This window comes from Prunus avium, chromosome 3 (assembly GCF_965620075.1).
Source record: "Prunus avium chromosome 3, drPruAviu1.hap1.1, whole genome shotgun sequence".
NCBI classification, from domain to species: domain Eukaryota; kingdom Viridiplantae; phylum Streptophyta; class Magnoliopsida; order Rosales; family Rosaceae; genus Prunus; species Prunus avium.
The window spans coordinates 33,498,472-33,518,933 of NC_142286.1; the positions used below are offsets into that span (position 1 = coordinate 33,498,472).

Below are 20,462 nucleotides of genomic sequence, written 5' to 3' on the forward strand. Positions count from 1 at the left end.
GGCACGGTGTGCTTATTCATTACACTCGAGTTTAATCTCACTCTTCCGTAATTTACCATCGATTGTATTTCAAAAAAAGAAAGAAAGTTGTTTATACCATATTCGACCAAGCAACTAGAAGCGATGCTAAACAAGACGCAGAGTCCCACATTGAAATATTGCAAGAAGTGAAGACTCCCTCTTACCTATAAAAGGAGACCACACTCCACTTAGGAAGGGATCTCCCCTTGGTTGGGCTTGATCTTTAGTCTCTTTATATTTGGGCTCAGCCCCTTGTACAAATGTAAATACACATTGTTATAATAATGAGAATATACTTCTCCGTGGACGTAGCCCATTGATTAAGGGTGAATCACGTAAATCTTGCCTTCTGTATATTTATCGCTTGCCCAAATTCTCACACACTTGGTGATGGTCCTCACCTTCACCCATCATCCATCACACCTCATCTCTAAGTTGGGCTAAAAAGTGCTGAACCATTTTTTAGCGTCAATAAAAGTAATAATCAGTTTACATAACTCAAATCAGAGTGTGCCCAACTTGGTATGCCAAGTTACTCTATAATAAGTTGATGAAGTGATTCTTTTGCAGCAGCTTGTTGGTTTTTGGGAGATAAGTCATGCCTGGAAAATGCGGAAATGGATGATGATTAATTCATTGTAATTACTTTTCAAAATAAGAAAGAAAATGAAAATATGTGAATGACCACTACTTACTGAATTTTACGTGAAAGTTGAAACATGGAAGCTGCAGCCATCCCAATACTGACACTGAAAAGATTCCAATTCTTTTGCGGTCCCAAAATGAACAAACTATAAGAAAAAACTCAAAACTTATATATACTGCAAAATCATTGGCCTAAAAAAATAAAAAATTAAGCATTAAGTTAATGAACTGAGGTTTAGAATTAATTACTGGTGTAATTACTGCGCTGTTTCTTGCCCATATAAGTCCATTGCATGTAAGGGCTGGATAAAATGGGGATGACAAAAATTTCTATCAGAGGCCTCAAAAAAACAAACAGAGAGAGAGAGAGAGAGAGAGAAATCTATTAAACCAACCTGATTGCTGAACGTAGGAGAGTTGCTCAGGTGGTTTTGAAGAGTCGATAATATTGGCAATGGTTACGCCCCATTTAAAAGTTGGAGCCCAAAAATGGACTGCAAAATTAAAACACATGTATGAGTGGTTCTGATGTTCTTTTACAATTAGCATCACAACAGTAGTTTTCACATTTTTGGTTGACTGAAACACAAGAGACATAAGAAAAATCAATAACCTGAGGTCATGGATTGTTGAAACCTGATGAGGATTTTTTTTTATTTTTAAATTAGTGTTTGTACAATATCTGGCCAAGCACTCCCCAAACACTCCCAAGCCAAAGGGAAGGGAGTCCCACATCGACAAAACACAATAGGAGGGGACTCTCCCTTCTTTATAAAAGGAGACCTCTCCCCTTCAAGAAAGAGAGAGTTGGGCAGGCTACTTGGGCCTCATGGGCTTACCCATGAGCCCATTTACAAGCCCACGGAACATTGGCCTTCAGCCAGATCTTCAGCCTCCGACCTTCAGCCTTCGGTCTTCGGTATTCGGTCTTCAGCCTTCGGCCTTCAGTATTCTTCCTCTTCTCCTTGAGTTTAAACCTATGTGCAATGTATACTCACATTATCGTAATGAGAACATACTTCTCCGTGGACGTAGCCCATTATTTGGGTGAACCACGTACATTTGTCTTATGTATGCATGCCTATTTACTTACCGAATGCTCTCACACACTGAGGGTCCTTACCTTCAGCATCCACCTCATCTTTAAGTTGGCCTATTTACTACCCGTCTAGTTTTAACGCAAACAGTTTGGCGCCGTCTGTGGGAAGCGATACAAAATACTATGTCGTTCTCCTTCACGAGTGCTCTCGGCACCCTTTTGAGCCATGCCCCCGGCACCTCCTACAATCGGCCTTCGGCACCCCATCATCATTCGGCGCGCGCGATGTCTTCACATCCCCCCAATGATTCGGCATCTGCCTTCAGCCTTCGGCACCCTTGCATCATTCGGCGCGCGCGATGTCTTCACATCCCCCCAATGATTCGGCATATGCCTTCGGCCTTTGGCACACCATCATCATTTGGCACGTGCGATGTCTTCACATCCCCCCAATGATTCGGCATATGCCTTCGGCCTTCGGCACCCTTGCATCATTCGGCGCGCGCGATGTCTTCACATCCCCCTAATGATTCGGCATATGCCTTCGGCCTTCGGCACCCTATCATCATTTGGCCCGTGCGATGTCTTCACATCCCCCCAATGATTCAACATATGCCTTCGGCCTTCGGCACCCCATCATCATTTGGCGCGTGCGATGTCTTCACATCCCCCCAATGATTCGGCATATGCCTTCGGCCTTCGGCACCCTATCATCATTTGGCCCGTGCGATGTCTTCACATCCCCCCAATGATTCGACATATGCCTTCGGCCTTCGGCACCCCATCATCATTTGGCGCGTGCGATGTCTTCACATCCCCCCAATGATTCGGCATATGCCTTCGGCCTTCGGCACCCCATCATCATTCGGCGCGTGCGATGTCTTCACATCCCCCCAATGATTCTGCATCTGCCTTCGGCCTTCGGCACCCCATCATCATTCGGCCATCAGCCTTCGGCCTTCGGCATCGGTCATCAGCCTTCAGCCTTCGGCTATCAGCCTTCGGGAAGGGAGTCCCACATCGACAAAACACAAGAGGAGGGGACTCTCCCTTCTTTATAAAATGAGACCTCTCCCCTTCAAGAAAGAGAGAGTTGGGCAGGCTACTTGGGCCTTATGGGCTTACCCATGAGCCCATTTACAAGCCCACGGAACATTGGCCTTCAGCCAAATCTTCAGCCTCCGACCTTCAGCCTTCGGTCTTCGGCCTTCAGCCTTCGGTATTCTTCCTCTTCTCCTTGAGTTTAAACCTATGTGCAATGTATACTCACATTATCGTAATGAGAACATACTTCTCCATGGACGTAGCCCATTATTCGGGTGAACCACGTACATTTGTCTTATGTATGCATGCCTATTTACTTACCGAATGCTCTCACACACTGAGGGTCCTTACCTTCAGCATCCACCTCATCTTTAAGTTGGCCTATTTACTACCCGTCTAGTTTTAGCGCAAACAATTAGAAATCAATAATAATCTCAGTCGTGATCTTTAATTTGAATAACTTCGATGCATAATAATAATAAAGCACCATGGAGCTGATTTGCATGGTTCTTACTAAAACTTTAATGTACAGAACTCAGTTATATGATCTGCAGGGGATGCTTTGATATCAAACTTTCATACTAACAATTCATCATTAAGAAATTAGACGAACAATATGGCTAAATGATCAACACAAAACATGTAGAGATATGTAGAGTAAGGGGAATTAGAGAAGTAAACGAACTAGTTTTCGGGCCGGCTGGGTGGTTCCAAATTGCTTGCAGCTTAGAATTTGCCATGAAATTAGAATTTGACCTCTCTCTCTCTCTCTCTCTCTCTCTCTCTCTCTCTCTCTCTCTCTCTTTGTTTGAAGTAATGTAGCAAAACTGAGGAGGAAGAAGAAAGGAACTTATTATTATGTCGATTGAATACCTTTTGACTAGAAGAAAGGGACTGTATAATATTTAAGCAGAGGATAGAATCAAAATTGTATCTCTTTATGATTTGGTCAAAGCCATTAAAAAATTGTACATCCGCTGGTTCAAGTTATTCATTTGTTGAGAGGTGACTTTGAAGGCATTTTAAACTCTTTTTCATGAACATCTTCACCATTAAGAAATACAAGTCTTGTACATCACCTGTTTATGTCATATTCTTTGGGTTTTTCATGAATTGGTATATGTAATAGGCATATCTTGCTACAAAGCAGCCTTACAATACAACTAGCAGCTAGCAGTGCTCTTAATTAGGCGATGGAACGCTATTTTCTCTAGGCGAATAGCCGTTGTTAACTTGTTAGTGACTGAAATACTGCAATGACCAAAGCTTTGTAAGGTTTTTCTTTCCTTTTGGTTAAAAGGAAGGCCAAAAGAAAAGGGAAGGATTCAAACTCTGGCTTTGAGTGCAGGGATAAACGCTCTCTACCACCTAATTAACCCTCTTTCAATGGCTTGTATGCGCGGGGTTAAAGGTGCTGAATGAAGATGTTTATATAGAGAAGTTCTGCTACATGTACCACATTGCAGACCCCAATGTATCACTTTGTTTTGCTTAATACAAACTAAAAATCTACATGTAGCATTCCAGTCATAAAGTAGTAGGTCTGGGAGAAAGAAGCGATCAATGAGGTTAAATTTTTCATTGGCCTCAATTGAATCATGAGGTTCAAACATAATCCAACAATAATCCATCAGGTGGTTTTGAGGAGTCAAGAATATTTGCAATGGTTAGACCCCATTTAAAAGTTGGGGCCCAAAAATGAACTGCAAAATTAAAACACATAATAAACCTTTAACATGAGTGGCTCTGATGTTGTTTTACAATTTCTTATCACAATAAGTGTTCATATATCCTGTGATCCATTGGGAAAGTTCTGGTTTTGCCCACAAAAATCTGAGGCCTAAGCTTGTACCTAAATCAAATCTGAGGCCTGGGTTTAAACACTGATGAGGGTTTTCTTTCTCTGATAAACTAGTTTCTGACTTAGAAACCAATAATCTCAATCATGTTCTTGAACCTCAAGAACTTTGATGCATGGTTATTAAGCACCATCTAGCTGATTAGCATGGTGTTTACTAAAAAATGAACTAAACTCGGACATAATTAAGCTTTCAAACTTTGATATCAGCAATTCATCATTGAGAAATGAAGAAGAACAATATGGCTAAATGATCAACACAAACATTGCAAAACATGTAGAGTAAGGGAAACAGAATTAATTAACTAGAGAAGTAAACAAACTAGTTTTTTGGCCTGCATCAAGATGTTGATGTTCACAAAGAGAAATTCTACCACATGACCAAATTGCGTGTGACCTCAACCATAAATAATAGTACAAAAATTTCTGAAACCAATCAAGCCTCAATCATGAAATTGTCAAAGAAAATCCATAATTAAAGAAACACAGATTAAGAAATTGAATTTTAGGGTTTTTTGAGAGCTCTGGGTATTTCAATGGAGGTACGATAACCCTATTTTTGATATGTTGATCTCTGTTGCTGTGGTTTGAAGGTTTTGAAACCGTTTTGTTGATGCTCCTTTTGGGAGGGTCAACTTAGGAAAGGAATGTGTAGGAAGGTGGTATCTTCAATAGGGAAGAAGGTGAGGACCTTCGGTAATCGAATGACCTAAGTTGACTGCTGGAAATGCTCTAACATAACTTGCGAATAACAAAAAAGGGCAGTAGGCCAAATTGAGCAAATTGGGCTGGAAATTTCATAAAGATTTAAGATCTGGATTGGGCCCAATCTGTTGTGCTTAACCTACCCAATTCTATGTGCAGCAGAGTACTAGAAAATTTTACCAAAAATATCAGAGATACTAACTAATGCGACAATTTCGTAGTGGGTTTAGAATGAAAACAAATGACAAAAATAGATTTTCATAATACCTCTATTTGGTTGTTTTTTTTTTTCTCGAAAAAATGAAAGATAAAGAAAGAAACAGGTGTCCTAATCCTCTGCCTTCCAATAGATTTATGGTAATTAAGATTTTATTTTAAAAAATAATAATAATAAAAAGGGAAGAAAAAAAAAAAGATTTTCTTTTCTTCTTGTTCCATTTAACCATACCCAAAGCAAATAGGCATATGAAAGAAAATTGTAATTATAATCTGAGGGACAAAACTCCATCACAGTTTTCTTCTTGTTCAACGGAAAATAAAAAAGGTATACAAAGTTGCTCAATTACATTTTGAATCCCCGCAGTTGGTCATTTTCAGGTATATTAGTCTTATTTAGGTGGCAATCAAGTTCTGCAAGTGTAAGGTTGTTAGAAATACAAACCAAACTCAATTGTCAAAATCAAAATGATGGAGACCAAAATGAAAAATAAAGCAAGTTACGTTACGGCCACCAAAAATATGATTCAGCCTAAGAATATCAAGAGTCATAAAACGACGAGTTTTGAGATGAATATAAATGATGGCTTCAGTGGTCAGTGCTTCTTCACCACCACCACTCATTTCGACGAACACCCAAAGAAATACTCCCAAGATAAACCCAAGTTAAAGAAATACTCCAAGATAAACCCAAGTTTCTTGTTTGCGAAATGCCAAGCTCAATCTTTTCTATGATAAATTTGTAGGGGTAGAAAATGTTCGAGCGTAACCCGACAAATTTATTTGTGTTACTTGGAAAAGAAGAAGCAAAAGGAAAAGGGAAGAAAAGAGAATGATTATAAATAGTTCCTATAGGAACAAAATCATGAAGTCTTCTTCGCACACTAGAAATAATGATCATGCTCAACACAAAGCTAGGAATTCCCCGTTGGACAAGTCTTCTTGCAATAGCCACGTCTTCTCCAACAATTACTAGCTAACACCCACCAAATAGAATCAAAGTAAACAATTTAAATAAATAAATAAAAAAGAATCCAAAGATGAAACAAGTTAAGTTGAACAACAAAAGAGATGTTCCAAAATCAAAGACTTTTCCTCACTCACTTTTGGTAGTAGTAGCTCTTGCAATTAAACATTATATTTTTCCTTTATTTTTTTGTCTTTCTTTCATTTCACTTGTGGAGGAGTGGAGGTGACTGAAAAGAAAGAAGAAAAGAGAAAAGGCATGTGATTTGAAGGGCAAGCTTCTCTCTCAGTATTATTCTGTAAGGTAGCTAGGGAAGGGTGCCCTCTGTCTGCAGGAGGGGCCTTGGGGTTTGGGGATATATTGATATTTGATACTCAATAGAATCTGCATAACATCACATGTGCAGCTAATAAATGGTTCTTATCAAGAACCCTATCAACATGCATTGCCCCCCTCTCTCTCTCACCAAACAAATTTCTGACTAATAACAAAATGGAAAGCTTTCCTTTGAATAAAATAGAGCCCTTTTCTAAATTCAGATAATGTTCTGTACACAAAGGGGAAAAAAAATAAAAATTAAACAAAGATGGGTATTGAGAATCTGATGAAGATTGCAAAAACCCAGATCAGATCTTGATCTAGTGCTGGGTAAACAAGATCTAATATTAGCTTCAACAATACACAGAATATTCCTCCAAAACCCATCAAGTTGAAGAAGAAAACCCAGATGCTATTTCTACACAATAATATTCTAACAACGTAGAATTTAAAACAAAACAAGAAAAGAAAAAAACTCAAATTCTTCTTCTCAATCACCAAGTACCAGATTTCCTCTTCTTTTTTTCTTTTCTTTTTTTTTTTATAATGATTTTCCCGAGAAAATAAGGGCAGACAAAAAAAAAAAAACGAAAGAAGAAAGGAAAAAGGGGAGAACCATTATGGAGATCCATACGGTAATTAGAGGCACAAAGCGGTGGCTTGAAGATCATGATCATCACCACAAACCTCACCGGATTTGAATAAATCGAGGCCGTCCATCATCGGGGGCGGCGGCAGGTTGAGATCGAACGGCAAAGGCGAGACTCTCCGAAACGACGACGTCAGGACGCAATCATCGCCGTCGTCAACGACGGAGGATGAGGAGTCGCAGTCGCTGTGGCAGTCATCGGGTGGGACAGGGTGCACGGGTCTCCGCTGCAGCTGAGCATCGGAGTTGGGCCTGGGCTGGGGGCGGGGCCCACTGAACGACTCGACGGTGCTGCTGAGGCTGCTGGAGGTGGGCCTGCTTGCCTGAACGACATCGCAAACCGTGTCGTCGTCGTAGAGAGTAGGATGATGAGGAGGGAGGCGGTGGTTATTGTTGATGTCGTAATCCGCGGCGGAGGTAGGGGGAGGGAAGTTGGTCTTGGCCTTGGGCCCACGGAGGGATCGAGCGGCTGCGTCGTAGGCTCGAGCCGCGTCCTCCGCCGAGTCGAAGGTGCCGAGCCAGACCCGAGTCTTTTTCCAGGGGTCTCTAATCTCGGCGGCGAATCGGCCCCACGGCCGCTTCCGCACGCCGCGGAACCGGATTTCTTGGGCCGCCGTGGGCTTGGGTTTGGAATTGCATAATTGGGCTCCTGCTCCTCCTGCGGCTGCTGCTGCTGCTGCTGCGGTGGCTCTGCCTCCTCGCCGCATGGGAAAAAGAAACCGAGAAAGAAAAAGAAAAAAAAAGGAGATGGTAGGTAGAGATGAAGATTGAAGAAGGGCCTTGGATGAGGGGGCTCTGTTTTCTCTCTCCTTCTTCTACCACCTCCTTGAGGGGTTGGGGTTGGAGGGGATTGTGATTGTTAGTGTTGTAGTTGTTGGGTCTTCTTCTCCAATTTTTTGGTGTTTTTGGATTTGTTTGATCACTTTCTTTCTTCTCTCCTCTTTCTCTCTGCCTTTGCTGTTCCTCTCCTGGTTTTCTTTCTTCCTTTCGCTGTTTGTTATCATTTTGCCTTTTTTATTCTTTCGAAATGGGGAATGCGGAAAAAGAAAATGGCTGTCGTGAAATTACCTAAACACCATTCCTCTACAAAAACACGTGGATTTTTGTGCTTTTTTTCTGCCCTTTTCCATGTGTCTCTCCATTTCCTTTTTTCTTATTTCAAACTAAATGCCCCTCTCTTCTTTTTAACTTCATATTCTCTTGCACACTCTATAAGGTCACGTAAAACGCCAGCACATGCACGCAATGAGAAGATTTTTTATCTTAACCCCAAAAAAAAAAAAAAAAAAAGTTTGTCATGCCATATACACATTTGTTGTTTTAATTGAACTATTTATCTATATTTAAATTATTTTCAGTGAAAATTCGTGATGTATCGAAATTCATAAAAATACTTGAGTGTCGTGGTCATATTGTCACGTATCTATATATTTATTCTAGGGTTATTCGCAGCAATGATCCCTCAACTATACCCGTAGTTACACTTTGGTCCACCAATTCAATTATTAGTTGCGGAGGTCATTCAACTAGGTGCTACGTTGCACCAGTAGTCCCTCCGTCAAACTCTGTTAAATTTTCTGTCAAAAATGAGGGTAAATTCGGAACAGCTTTTCTTTTTAGCATATCACCTGCATATCACCTTTTCTTTTTAGCACAGAAACTAAAGAACTCTGCAAGAACAGCTTTTTCATTAAAAACCCACTCGATTGTGAGTCCATTCCCATCCCCCAACTCCATCAATTGTTGGGTTGCAACTTCAGCCAACGTATCCAAGGAAGAAGAAGAAGATGATGATGATGAAAAAACCCTTTTGTTTTGCTTGACCATGGCCTTCTAAGGAATCAAACACCCATCAAATCCATATCCACGAAGTGGGTTGCAGCAGCAATTTCTCATAGCCATGGCCATGGCCTTCTTAACATCATCTTTCTTCCAATTTTTGACGATAACAAAAACCTCAGAGAGAAGATTCAACGAATTTGAATCATGCCCAAATTGAAAATCACCCTTCATTCCCATAACCAAAATGCAAAAACAGAACTTTCACCTAAAAGATTAAGAACACAGAAATAAACCCAACTCGATCTATGCAGTAAAAGCCTTTGGCACTTCCAGACCCAATTCTCACTCTCTCGACGACTCTCGCTTCGCACCAAAACAAACGCTCGCAAGCCAAGGTAGCGTTTCACCACTTCTCGTCCGTTTGGTTAGAGAGAAAAGAAGAGAAAATCAAAGCTGCGAAAGTTCGATCCATGGCCCATCTTCTTCAAGCGTGAGTGGAGGACGAAGGCGTGGGTTGAGCCAATTCAGCCTTGCCCCATGCCGCGACGATCATCTCGTCCTCGATCCATGTACATAGGCCGGTTATAATCTTTTGGTGGTGAAGAATCCAACCGATCGAACTTGGTTCTTCCTCTATGGTTGTCTGAGTAATCCAATCGATCTCTTCGCATTTGATGGTCAGGAAACCTGCCTTCATGCCTTGGAGGTGGCATCCCAGCGCCAAAATCTCTAGGGCCAACTCTAGCCCAGCCACGAGGTGGAGACCTATAGCCACCATTCAAGCTCCTTCCAAGTGGAGGATCAACTGGAGGACCACTGGGAGGAAGGGGAGGATTGTTGAGGAAAGGGAGGGTTGTGGATGAATTTCCGAATTTACCCTCATTTTTAACGAAAAAAGTCACAAACTTGACTGAAGGACTACTAGTGCAACATAGCACCTAGTTGAGTGACCCCTGCAACTAATAATTGAATTGGTGGACCAAAGTGTAACTACTGGTATAGTTGAGGGACCATTGCTACGAATAACCCTTTATTCTATGTGTATATTTATTGGATTAATCCGTTATAGCATGTCAATACGATGATTACAAATTTAAAAAAAGAATGTGACAATCGTCTAACAGAAAACAGAATAAAGGAAGGCCACATTAAAATAAATTATTTCCAAAAAAACATAACGGTGGGTGAAGTTTTATACATTTTTTAGGAAATTGATACCATTTCCTCATATGGTCGCAATAAAATTGTTGCGGAACATTACAGGAAATTTTTGAAGCCTTAGATACCCTATACTATTATTAAAGTGCCACAATTCGAAGATACTTTATGCATGTTACTATAAGAGTGCTGCTAAACGAACCCTAAAATTAACTGAGTACACCCTATGATCTAAGTACACCCTAATATTTTAATCAAAATGTAAAATTAACTAAGTACACCCTATTTAACTATCAAAAATACCCTTTGTACACCCTAATACACTCTTATTACACAACACCCTAATACCAATCCTAAACCAAATTTCTCTTTTTATGAGTGTTATACTTTTCCAGATCTTACTTGTTGCAATTTCTACACTCATGAATCTTAATGTCTACAATTTATTTAAATTTTTTACTTTGGCAGGAAAGCAAAGGCATAGAAGACTTTGGTGATGTTATTAGAGAGGCCAGTGTTAATCTCAATGTCTGCAATTTATTTAATATTCCATACTTTCTCATCTTCTTCAACCTTAAATTAAGTAAACCTACTTGTATGATTATTTGTTGGTTGATATCCAGCTTGATGTCTTGTTTGGTTATAATCTACTTGTATTCAGTGACTAAAATTAATTCTTTTTCTTTTGTCATGAAGGCTATATTGCAGCTGACAGAATCAGGTTCATTTTTCCTCCGGTTATTGATCTGTTTAAAGTGCGTGGGAAGTTTGCCTTACCATATGTTTATGAAGATCACTTTTTACTCCGCAAAGGAAAAATTCTTCTAGTCACTCATCGAAGATTGATACTATTGCAAGTAAGTTAGCTGGATTAGAATCATTGCTATCTATCCCTTCCTATCTGCTATACACCATTCAACGACACCTCCTTGCGCCTTCATCAGTGCTTGCGGCGTTGTTCGTGGGCACCAAGGAATATGAAAACTTCTCTATGTTTGATTAGGGTTGAATATGATGAGTATGGTGTACTTATTAAAATTATATTTATTTCACAATTTAATATATTCTTTTTGGTCATTTTATATTAGGGTAAATTAGTAATTTAATAAATAGTTTGGTAATAGGGTGTACTCAATTAATTTTAGGGTTCATTTAGCAGCACTCTACTATAATTGCCCTATTCTCTTCATGAATAATTAGTTAGACAATTACCTAATATTACAAAGTATTATTAAATTACATCAAAGATTAAAATAAATTGAATTGATATCCATCAAATCAAATTAACTTATTTCCATACTTTTTCTTCCACTTATAATATTTTCGAGGGGACATAACAGCTTGACCCCAATACATGACATCCTCTACAAGGGCATCCTGAATAAAATCAAGGGACACCTCAAACCACTCAAAATTATCATTTAGAGTTACAACAAAACAAGCAAGCTGATGTGCAACTCCGTTGCTAACCCGAGAAGCATAATGGCACCTAGCCTCCGTGAACCCCTGCAAAACAACACGAGCATCTTCAACAATCCTCATTATGCGAGGTAACGGCGTTTACAACAGCCAACGAGTCTCCTTCAAGCACAATTCCTGCCTCATGTATGAGACTTGCAAAACAAAGTCCTTCCCAAGCCGATGACATATATGCGTAGGGCTTTGCCATAGCAGCCACAAAATTTCCTGCACTGTTTCGTATAACTACTCCCACCCCCGCAGTGCTTCGAGCGAAGATGAAATTTAAATACTAATCATCAGTACATAAATTAGTTAGTGGTAGCTAACCATACTAAAATGCCATTTATTTCCAATGGAGTCTAATCCAATGGAAACTAGCCCTAACTTGAAAATTAGTGGTCTCATATTTGAACTCTCATGATACTTAAGGGCCCGTCTAGTAACGTTTTTAGAGAATGTTTTCAGAGAATGAAAACAAAAAAACAAATTTGCATTTTCAGGAAATGAAAATGCATCTGGTATATTAATTAGAAAAGATCTTCAGAAAACAAAAACAATGAAAACGTGTCTGGTAGTACAATTTGAAATAATAATATGTGAGTTATTTTTATGAAAACGTTTTCCACGAGAATGAAAACAACTTTTTTCTGTTTTCTACAAGTACACATGAATTTGTTTTCATTTTATGAAAACATTCTCAGTGTTTTCTGTTTTTGGGCCACCGAACGTGTTTTTGCCTCATTTTTGTTATCTGAAAATGAAAACAACCTCTTAAAACGTTACCGAATAGGCCCTAAGTGTGTGTGTGAGAAACCTCATTCTCTGTAGTTTATATTATCACTTGTATTTTAAAAAATATATTATCATCTATTTTTTCGTCTTAATTTTTTATTTTCTACATTTATTTTATACAAGTAATACTGATATATGAAAGAATTGAATACATGATCTTATGTGAAATGGTAAATATTTTTAGCCACTTTAATTACAAGCTCTTATAATTTTCATGACCATTAAATACAATGAAAATTAGATGTTCTCTTTCGCTGGCTATGGGGATTAATTGATCTTTATGAGATGCACAAGAAGAAGATAGGTAATTTATCATGGTTAAAATCAGAATTAAAACCCTTGGGGGCCACTCATTTACTATTTTACTGGCAGTATATTATTATTGAAGCTATTTTGCTGTTGCTGTTTTAACAGTCTTTAATGTGACGGGTTTGCACCTCATGACTTATTCCCCCAATCAAGTATGAGTGAAGCAGACAAAATAGGATTAGGTGCGTGATTGAAGTATTTATTTATTTTTTAAAATTGCAATATGAAAATAAAAACTTCTTTTATCGATGGAAAATTAGTTAGCTAAATTTGGACATATTTCTAATGTTAGAAAGATGAATATCATTCACAAAGACCTAATTGGTCAAAAAACAATTTGAGACTTTACATAGTACATTGAGAGACTTATTGTTGATGTGCACTCTAGTTATAAATATTTTTTAATATATAAGTGATATTCTATTTTAATATAATCTAAACTACGATGAGAGAAATTCAAATTTGAGTGTAGAGTAGGAAGCACATTCGCTTTAGCCAACTTGACTAGGCTCGTATCTGCTAGTAATAAGTATCACAAATGGCTCCTAAGGTTTTGAGTGGGGGTGGGGGTGGGGCTGGAATTTGGGTAGTTGTTGAGGGATAGGTCTTGAGTGGAGTTGGGGATGGGGATGGGGATGGGGTAGATCTTGGGTGGGGTATGGGGGTTATATGGTGGCGTTGGGCTCGGGAGTTTTCTCGATAGAGAGAAAAACAAAGGGTGAGAGAAAGAAAGAGAGGGAGAGAGGGACGGAGGTGGGGAAGGGGGGAATTGGCGGTCTATGAGGTTGAGTCCATGAAGAGGGTTGAATTGGGGGGAGGGGGTGGTTTGTGGTCGATGGGGCATGATCTCATTGGTTATGTGGGCACCACATACGTGCCACGTTCCTAATTTAACATAAAACATTGACGGAATTTCACGGTAGAATCAAATTGATATGTAAGGTGTAACATAAAAGACTAATAATATCATAAGAAAAAAAAAACTATAAAGAACCACCGAACATGTGATAATTTGATAAACCTCATAGACTATTTGTGATAACAACTCATTTCTAATTTAACAAGATTGATGGTATGATATAGAGCAACGTTTTTCATCATACTTAACACTTATCTCAAATTTTGCAACTCTAATTGAAATGGCAAATATTTTATTTGTTTATATTTTTGAAAAACAGGATCATGCAATCATTTTAGAATCAATGGATGACAGGGCTAGATAAAAACAACACAACGGATATCAGTTTTGCTATATATTTTTCATTTATTGGTTGATGTATCATATCGATATCCCAATATTTTCTCATACTTATGGAAGTGTTAATAATTGTTAGACGAAATTACCCCTTCAAATAAGACGAGGGCAATTTTGTCATTAAATATCAATACGTAGTTGCATAGACTGCACATACCACCGAACCGACCAAGCCCGCTGCCCCAACACCGTAATGGGCTTATGGGTCCCACTTTGAACGTTTACTTAAACAATTTTGAGATTGAGACCACCGGTCCGGCATTTCTCGTTTCATTGAACAAATGCGCACAGCCCACAGCCAGCTTTATATTCAATTTTATTTACTTATGGCTACATTTTTATTAGATAGCCACAGTGGTTATTTATCTCCCTTCTTCAGATTCAAGAACCCGCTTTGAACCCTGCGGTGCCATTTGGGCTAGTTCTTTCCCACCTTATTATTTATTTATTTTCCAATTAAAAAGGGCTATTATTATTCTTTTAAGTTCAAATTTATAATCTTAAACTAATACGTGAATTAGGCTAGTTAGGCCAATTAGTTAATGCAATGAGTCACCCCATTTGCACCTAAGGTTATCCTTATTTCTGTAAATTAGATTAATTTAAAGCATGTTTACCAATCCCTAATTGGATTAGGATGAATTAAATTAGTAGGAATTCAACTCCTTATTTTGATTCCGATTACTAATTAATAGTCATTAGAGTAATGTAGACTATTACTTATATTGAAAAAAAAACTCTCTCATTACTGTGAATTTGGGTGCAAGTACAATCCTTGAGGCTGAATTATGGGGTATCTTTTGGGGGCTTAGTTTGGCTTGGGACGCTGTGATGTGGAGATTGAATGTGACTCTAATGTTGCTGTAACTCTTTTATCTTCTCCTACTGTTCCAACTCACCCTTTTTACTGCATAATTTCCTGTTGTAAAATGAAGATCCATGAACCATAGTGTTGTGCAATTAAGCATATCTACCGCAAACAAAATGTAGTTGTAGATGCTTTGGCTACCAGAAGTTATAATCTTGGCCCTGGTCTCCATGTCTATGATAAGGTGCCTGACTTCCTCGAAGATATTCTTGCTATGGATGCTAGGGGCGTTGTGAGGCCTCGTTCTTTTATTTTGTAATTTGTTTGACTTTGGGCTTTTAGGCCCCCACTTACCCCAACCCAAAAAAAAAAAAAAACTCTTGTATAATATTTAAGTATGATAAAATACAACAAGTTATTGCTGCTTTAAATGTGTATGTGTATATGTATAGTCTCATTCTATTGAGGGAGGGACACCCCATAAGGTCCCCTACAAAAAAAAATAATTCAATGATTCAAACCATTTATTTTTCACATCTTCATTCAAAGATCATCCTTGCAAAAAATCATGCAAATTGAAAATCATTAAGATATCTAATTGAGACTAACAAAATCAATGAACACGATGCTTTAAGAAAATACTTAAATTTTAATAATTTAATTGAGTGATCAAATGATATCGGATTCGAGTGATTTTGTTGAGATGATCTTCGAATTATGGTTTGGATTAGTGAAATACAATGTGGAGTGGGCCCTGCAAAAGTGTCCATCAAATGAGTTTATTTTAGAAATCCCTCAACAGAATCTCTATATAGGAGTGGAGGTACTCTAGGGCTTGAGGTGGCCCTGGCCCCTTCACAATTTGTTCTCAACACAGTAAAGGTTGGGCTTTAGTTCGTATATTTAACAATGCAAACCATATAACCATTCTAATGGCCCCCATTGCAATTCATAATAACTTCATTTATAATTATATGTAAAATATTTGTGGACCCATTACACCGCTGAGCCAATAATCATAAAAAGGAAAGTATTAATCCTTTAATAATCAAACTGATGAGCCAAGGGAATAAAAAATAAATAGTTTAAAGGGAAATGAGATTTTATCAAAAGACTTTTCTATTTTGATACATGAAATTGATTACAAAGTTGTAAAAAATATCAATTTTTTCTTATATATATTATTGATGCATGATTGATTTTTTATTTCTATACTTGTATTACAGTTCAGCTCCCACACATACAATCCTAACTCCGCCAATATATATTCTATAGTTATTGCTTTTTGTCTGGGATTTGCCTCCTCTTGACTGGCAAGAAGCGTGTATATATGACTAAACTTGTTTGAGTTCATCGATATCTTTGAACTGAAATTAGGACTTTGCATGCTCCCCCTTTTTTTATGTTTTTGTCAGGTACAAGACTTATTGCTTTCATAATAAGTGTTTTAAGATCCAAACTAAAATCAATTCAGTCTAATCAAACAATTTTAATTGGTTTTCTCCTCTACCGGTTGGATTCTGTGTGAAATGTGAAACCAATTTAATTGGCTTTACATCCTTTTAAGTACAAAAAATATTACATGTTTAGTGTTATAGGGTGTGAGTTTGGACTTTGCCACTTTTTCTTTTTTCTTCTATAAATATTTATGTCAAGGGCATGTTCTTATTTAATTGTGAAAATGTTGAGAATTTGTATGTTTCAAATATCCACATAACCTAACACGAGGATTACGAAAACACAAATTCAATCCAACTTCTAATTGCATTAGATTGGATTATGAAACACAAAACTCGACTGCAGTTAAATTGGATATGATTAACTTTGAATTTATGATCTTCTCAAAAAATAAAAATGAAAACTATATATCATAAGGTTAGATTGTCACTAAAAGATAGAATAATGTTTTTTAAAAAATACAAGCGATAGTCTAACTTACAAATGAAAAGGAGTTTCTCACACATACTACTAGGGTGTCACGAGAATTTCAACCTAAAGATAGAACAATGTTTAAATTAGCCGATTTGAACAAAGAAATTTCTTAAACTTCAACTTTAAAAAACGCTCACAAACTAATGTCCAAGAAGTGTGTTGGGACTAACAATGTTAATTCATGTATTTTTTGTCCCTTAAAAACGAAAATATTTATGGTGCCCTTGATAAATAAAAATAAAGAAATAAAATAAGAAAAAGTTTTTTAATTTATTTTTAATGGTAGTCTTTTGATTCAAAATTCCTAATGAAAGACATAATCACTGCCACAATCAGACAAGTAAGTCAGGCATCTGCTACCATCCATCCGCGTGAATCACACTAATCAAGACCCGAATATGAGAACCGGGAGCACCGGTTTCCCGGTCAAAACGAGTCAGACACCTCACACAAAATACCAAACCGAGGCGACCTTCCCTGAGAGCCACACCTCACAGCCAACCGACAGCTGTAGACGCCTTCCCTCGCTCGGCCCTTTGCCTATATAATCTATCACCCACTCTCTGACCCACACGTGTTCCTCTTGTACACAAATTGCTCCATTAATTTAATGAACTCAAACCACCTTTTGACTTCAACCCTGTTTTGTTCGAGGCATAATGGACAATGTGCGCCCTGTTGCTCTGTGGGTTATGCCACGTCACTCGACTCAATGATGTGGCATAAGGTCACTCATAGAATAAAACGTTTTTATTTATTTATTATGGGAGCATAGGGTCACCCAAAAAAGCAAATTTCACTTAAGGAATTAAGGGTAAGCACTTTTTTTTTCTTCCAAAGTTAAGATGGGTAATGAGGATTTTTCACTGCGAAGGTGTTATTGAGGTTCAAACTTAATATCAGTGGACTACATAGAAAATGTTTTTAATCGCTTGAGCTACAAATTCCTTATCAATATGTACATAGTTAAAGATAGATTTTAGCTTGAAAAATCTTCTTAAAATTTGAATATTGAGGTTAATTTCGAATTGAAAACTAGGTACAATAGATAAAAACTAGGTAAGAACAATAAATACACAATTGGAGATGTTGTAATTCCATTTGAATTTGGTTTAGAGTAGGTTTCCTATAATGTCAAATTTCTTAAAAGGATAGGGCACAATGATGATGTGAAAATGTATCTACCTCAGTACATTTCTGGTTTAATACTTAAGTCACTTTATGTGTCACTAGACCTAATTCACATGTGTAATAACTTTCCCACCAACTAAGCAATAATTCAGAGAATTACTTTTTGCTAGTCTAAAGATGCATGTTCACACACGTGTAGGGTCACTATTCAATCCTTCACATTTTATCAATAATTTTATTTAGTTACAAAGGAGAGGAGACTATTTAATTAACTTACCCTCTTTACTATTTTGGTAAAGATAACTTTTCATTTACATTTCCCCACCCTAAAATTTAAAAAAAAATGTTGCTAGATTCATTTTCTCTACATCAACTTTTAAAAATCAAATTTTGTCTCTTTATACACACCACAATTAAAGAAAAAATGAGATTTTTTTTATTTATAGGAAACTTGCTACCATAATCACGGCGTAGTGATTTTGGCGCTCCCCTTTAAAAAAAAAAACATAAATGCACACCAAAATGTATTTATTTATTTTTGGAAAAAACTATATTTTAACTATTCTAATGTTGTGGGAGGATTGAACTCATGTGCAATGTGAGGGTACACTGTCTTGGCATGTCATCCCTCAATCCCTTTTTTTATATATATATATTTTATAAATATAATAAAAAATAGTTTAAGGGGAGATTAATTATTCTCACCACAAACGCCAGAGTAGACCCACAACCTCGAGCCAGATTGCTGGCAGTGAGACTTGAACACTAATGAGACTACACACAGTATATGGACCTTACCAACTGAATAAACCCTCATTAGCCCTCAATCTTATTTTTCTTGACTATAAATGCCCCCTAAGGTTGTTTGGGAAAGCTATTGTAACAAACACTTATGTTCATAAGCAATTTTTTATTTATAGAAATGCTTCTAAGGAACGTTAATTTTTTTTTATTGAAAATCCAAATGCTTCTCGATATAATGTAAAATAGTAATAATAAGTGGGTGCAAAGAGATATTTTGGGTGCGCATGTAAGAAATACAATTTGCTTTTGATCGAGAAGGCATTGTAGGTCCTCTAGACGACGTGGCGAGAACTGAAAGCGACAGCATGGACCATTATGCTAAGCCAAAACCAGAAAATCAGCGCACAAACCAATCACGGGGCTACGCTTCCAAAATAAGCTTACCCGTCGCCTTGTTTGGTTTCTAGCTTCGGTTGCGTTTCGTTGCTTTGTTTGCGGGATTGCCACAAGCGCACGTTAGCACCAAGCAGAAGCAGGGGCAGCTTTTTTCGGGTTTTAGTTTTGCGGGAAAGAAAAGTAGATGGTATCGTACGCAACCTGCGCAAAAGAGATGGGGGCTGCCGGTGACTTCGCTTGATTGCATGCTTGCGCCAACGAGGGGTATAGTGGTAATTGTGGCAAAAGGTGTTTGGTCGTTGTTAAATCATTGATCAGACGGTCGTGGTGAACAAAGAGTTTGACTGGTGCGGGGGATGATTAAATGCGCATGGTAGGTGTGGGACCCTATTTAATTGCATCACAGAGATTTTGGATGGAAATATTTTGATGCCGCTCTGTCACGTGACTCGGGACCTCTGTGCATGTGACCGTGTCTTGAGCATCATAAAGTCTATAATATAATTCCATCCCGTAAAGAAAAAAAATGTGTGATAAAATAAGTGGTTTTGCTTACTAATATTAAACTTTTAAATAATAAATTATTACAAAACATAGGTACAAATTTTATATTAAGGTGATACAAGGATTAAACCATATGTTGTCTTTTGTTGGTAAATTAGAAAGAGATAGAACTCATAAACTATCCTAATTATAACTCACATTCTTTCCATTCCTCATCACTCGGGTTAGCCATAAAAGTTTGTACTACCGATTTTCATAGACTTATTATTCTCAATTTTTTAATTTCTCTAAACTTAAATCTACATAATTGCTATTAGCACTATAATATAGTAATCCTACACTCATTTCTATGTTATTTTTCTTCATCAGAAAGAAGTTTGTGATGATTATTTTAGAGTGTCAATAATAGCTTCTAACCTTGAAAACGTTTTCTCCTTTATTCTTCCATATTGCCTCTTCCCCGTTATTGTTGTATAAAACGTGGCTGGCCCACATTCTTTAAGGGAGTAAAGGTGCCCAACAAGGCTCAGCTATTGGCAATTTTGCACAAGAAGAAGACCCGCTTAGCCCAAAGTGTCATATCAATCTCTGTTGTTTATGTATTTGCACTCCTCATCCATACCATCCACATTCTAACCATCTGATTTACATAACCAACAGCTAGCCATTTCTTGTCACTTGTAACAGAATGCAAGAATTCAATTTTTCACACCCAATAGCAATCAAAA

The 20,462-nt window shown here is 37.7% G+C and overlaps 2 protein-coding genes across 2 annotated transcripts; both read right to left on the bottom strand.

Moving 5' to 3' along the window:
• Positions 1-553: 553 nt before the first annotated feature.
• Positions 554-3,489, bottom strand: LOC110771465 (mitochondrial pyruvate carrier 4-like). Its single transcript, XM_088250665.1, has 5 exons — positions 3,435-3,489; positions 1,062-1,160; positions 916-968; positions 717-787; positions 554-623 (listed from the first exon to the last, which is right to left on the bottom strand). The coding sequence occupies exons 1-5, from the start codon at positions 3,487-3,489 to the stop codon at positions 554-556; spliced, it is 348 nt and encodes a 115-aa protein (XP_088106791.1).
• Positions 3,490-7,100: 3,611 nt separating this feature from the next.
• On the bottom strand, positions 7,101-8,479 carry LOC110771446 (ethylene-responsive transcription factor 3-like). The gene has a single exon (XM_021975744.2). The coding sequence runs from the start codon at positions 8,167-8,169 to the stop codon at positions 7,453-7,455; it is 717 nt and encodes a 238-aa protein (XP_021831436.1). The 5' UTR covers positions 8,170-8,479; the 3' UTR covers positions 7,101-7,452.
• Between the last annotated feature and the right edge of the window lie 11,983 nt (positions 8,480-20,462).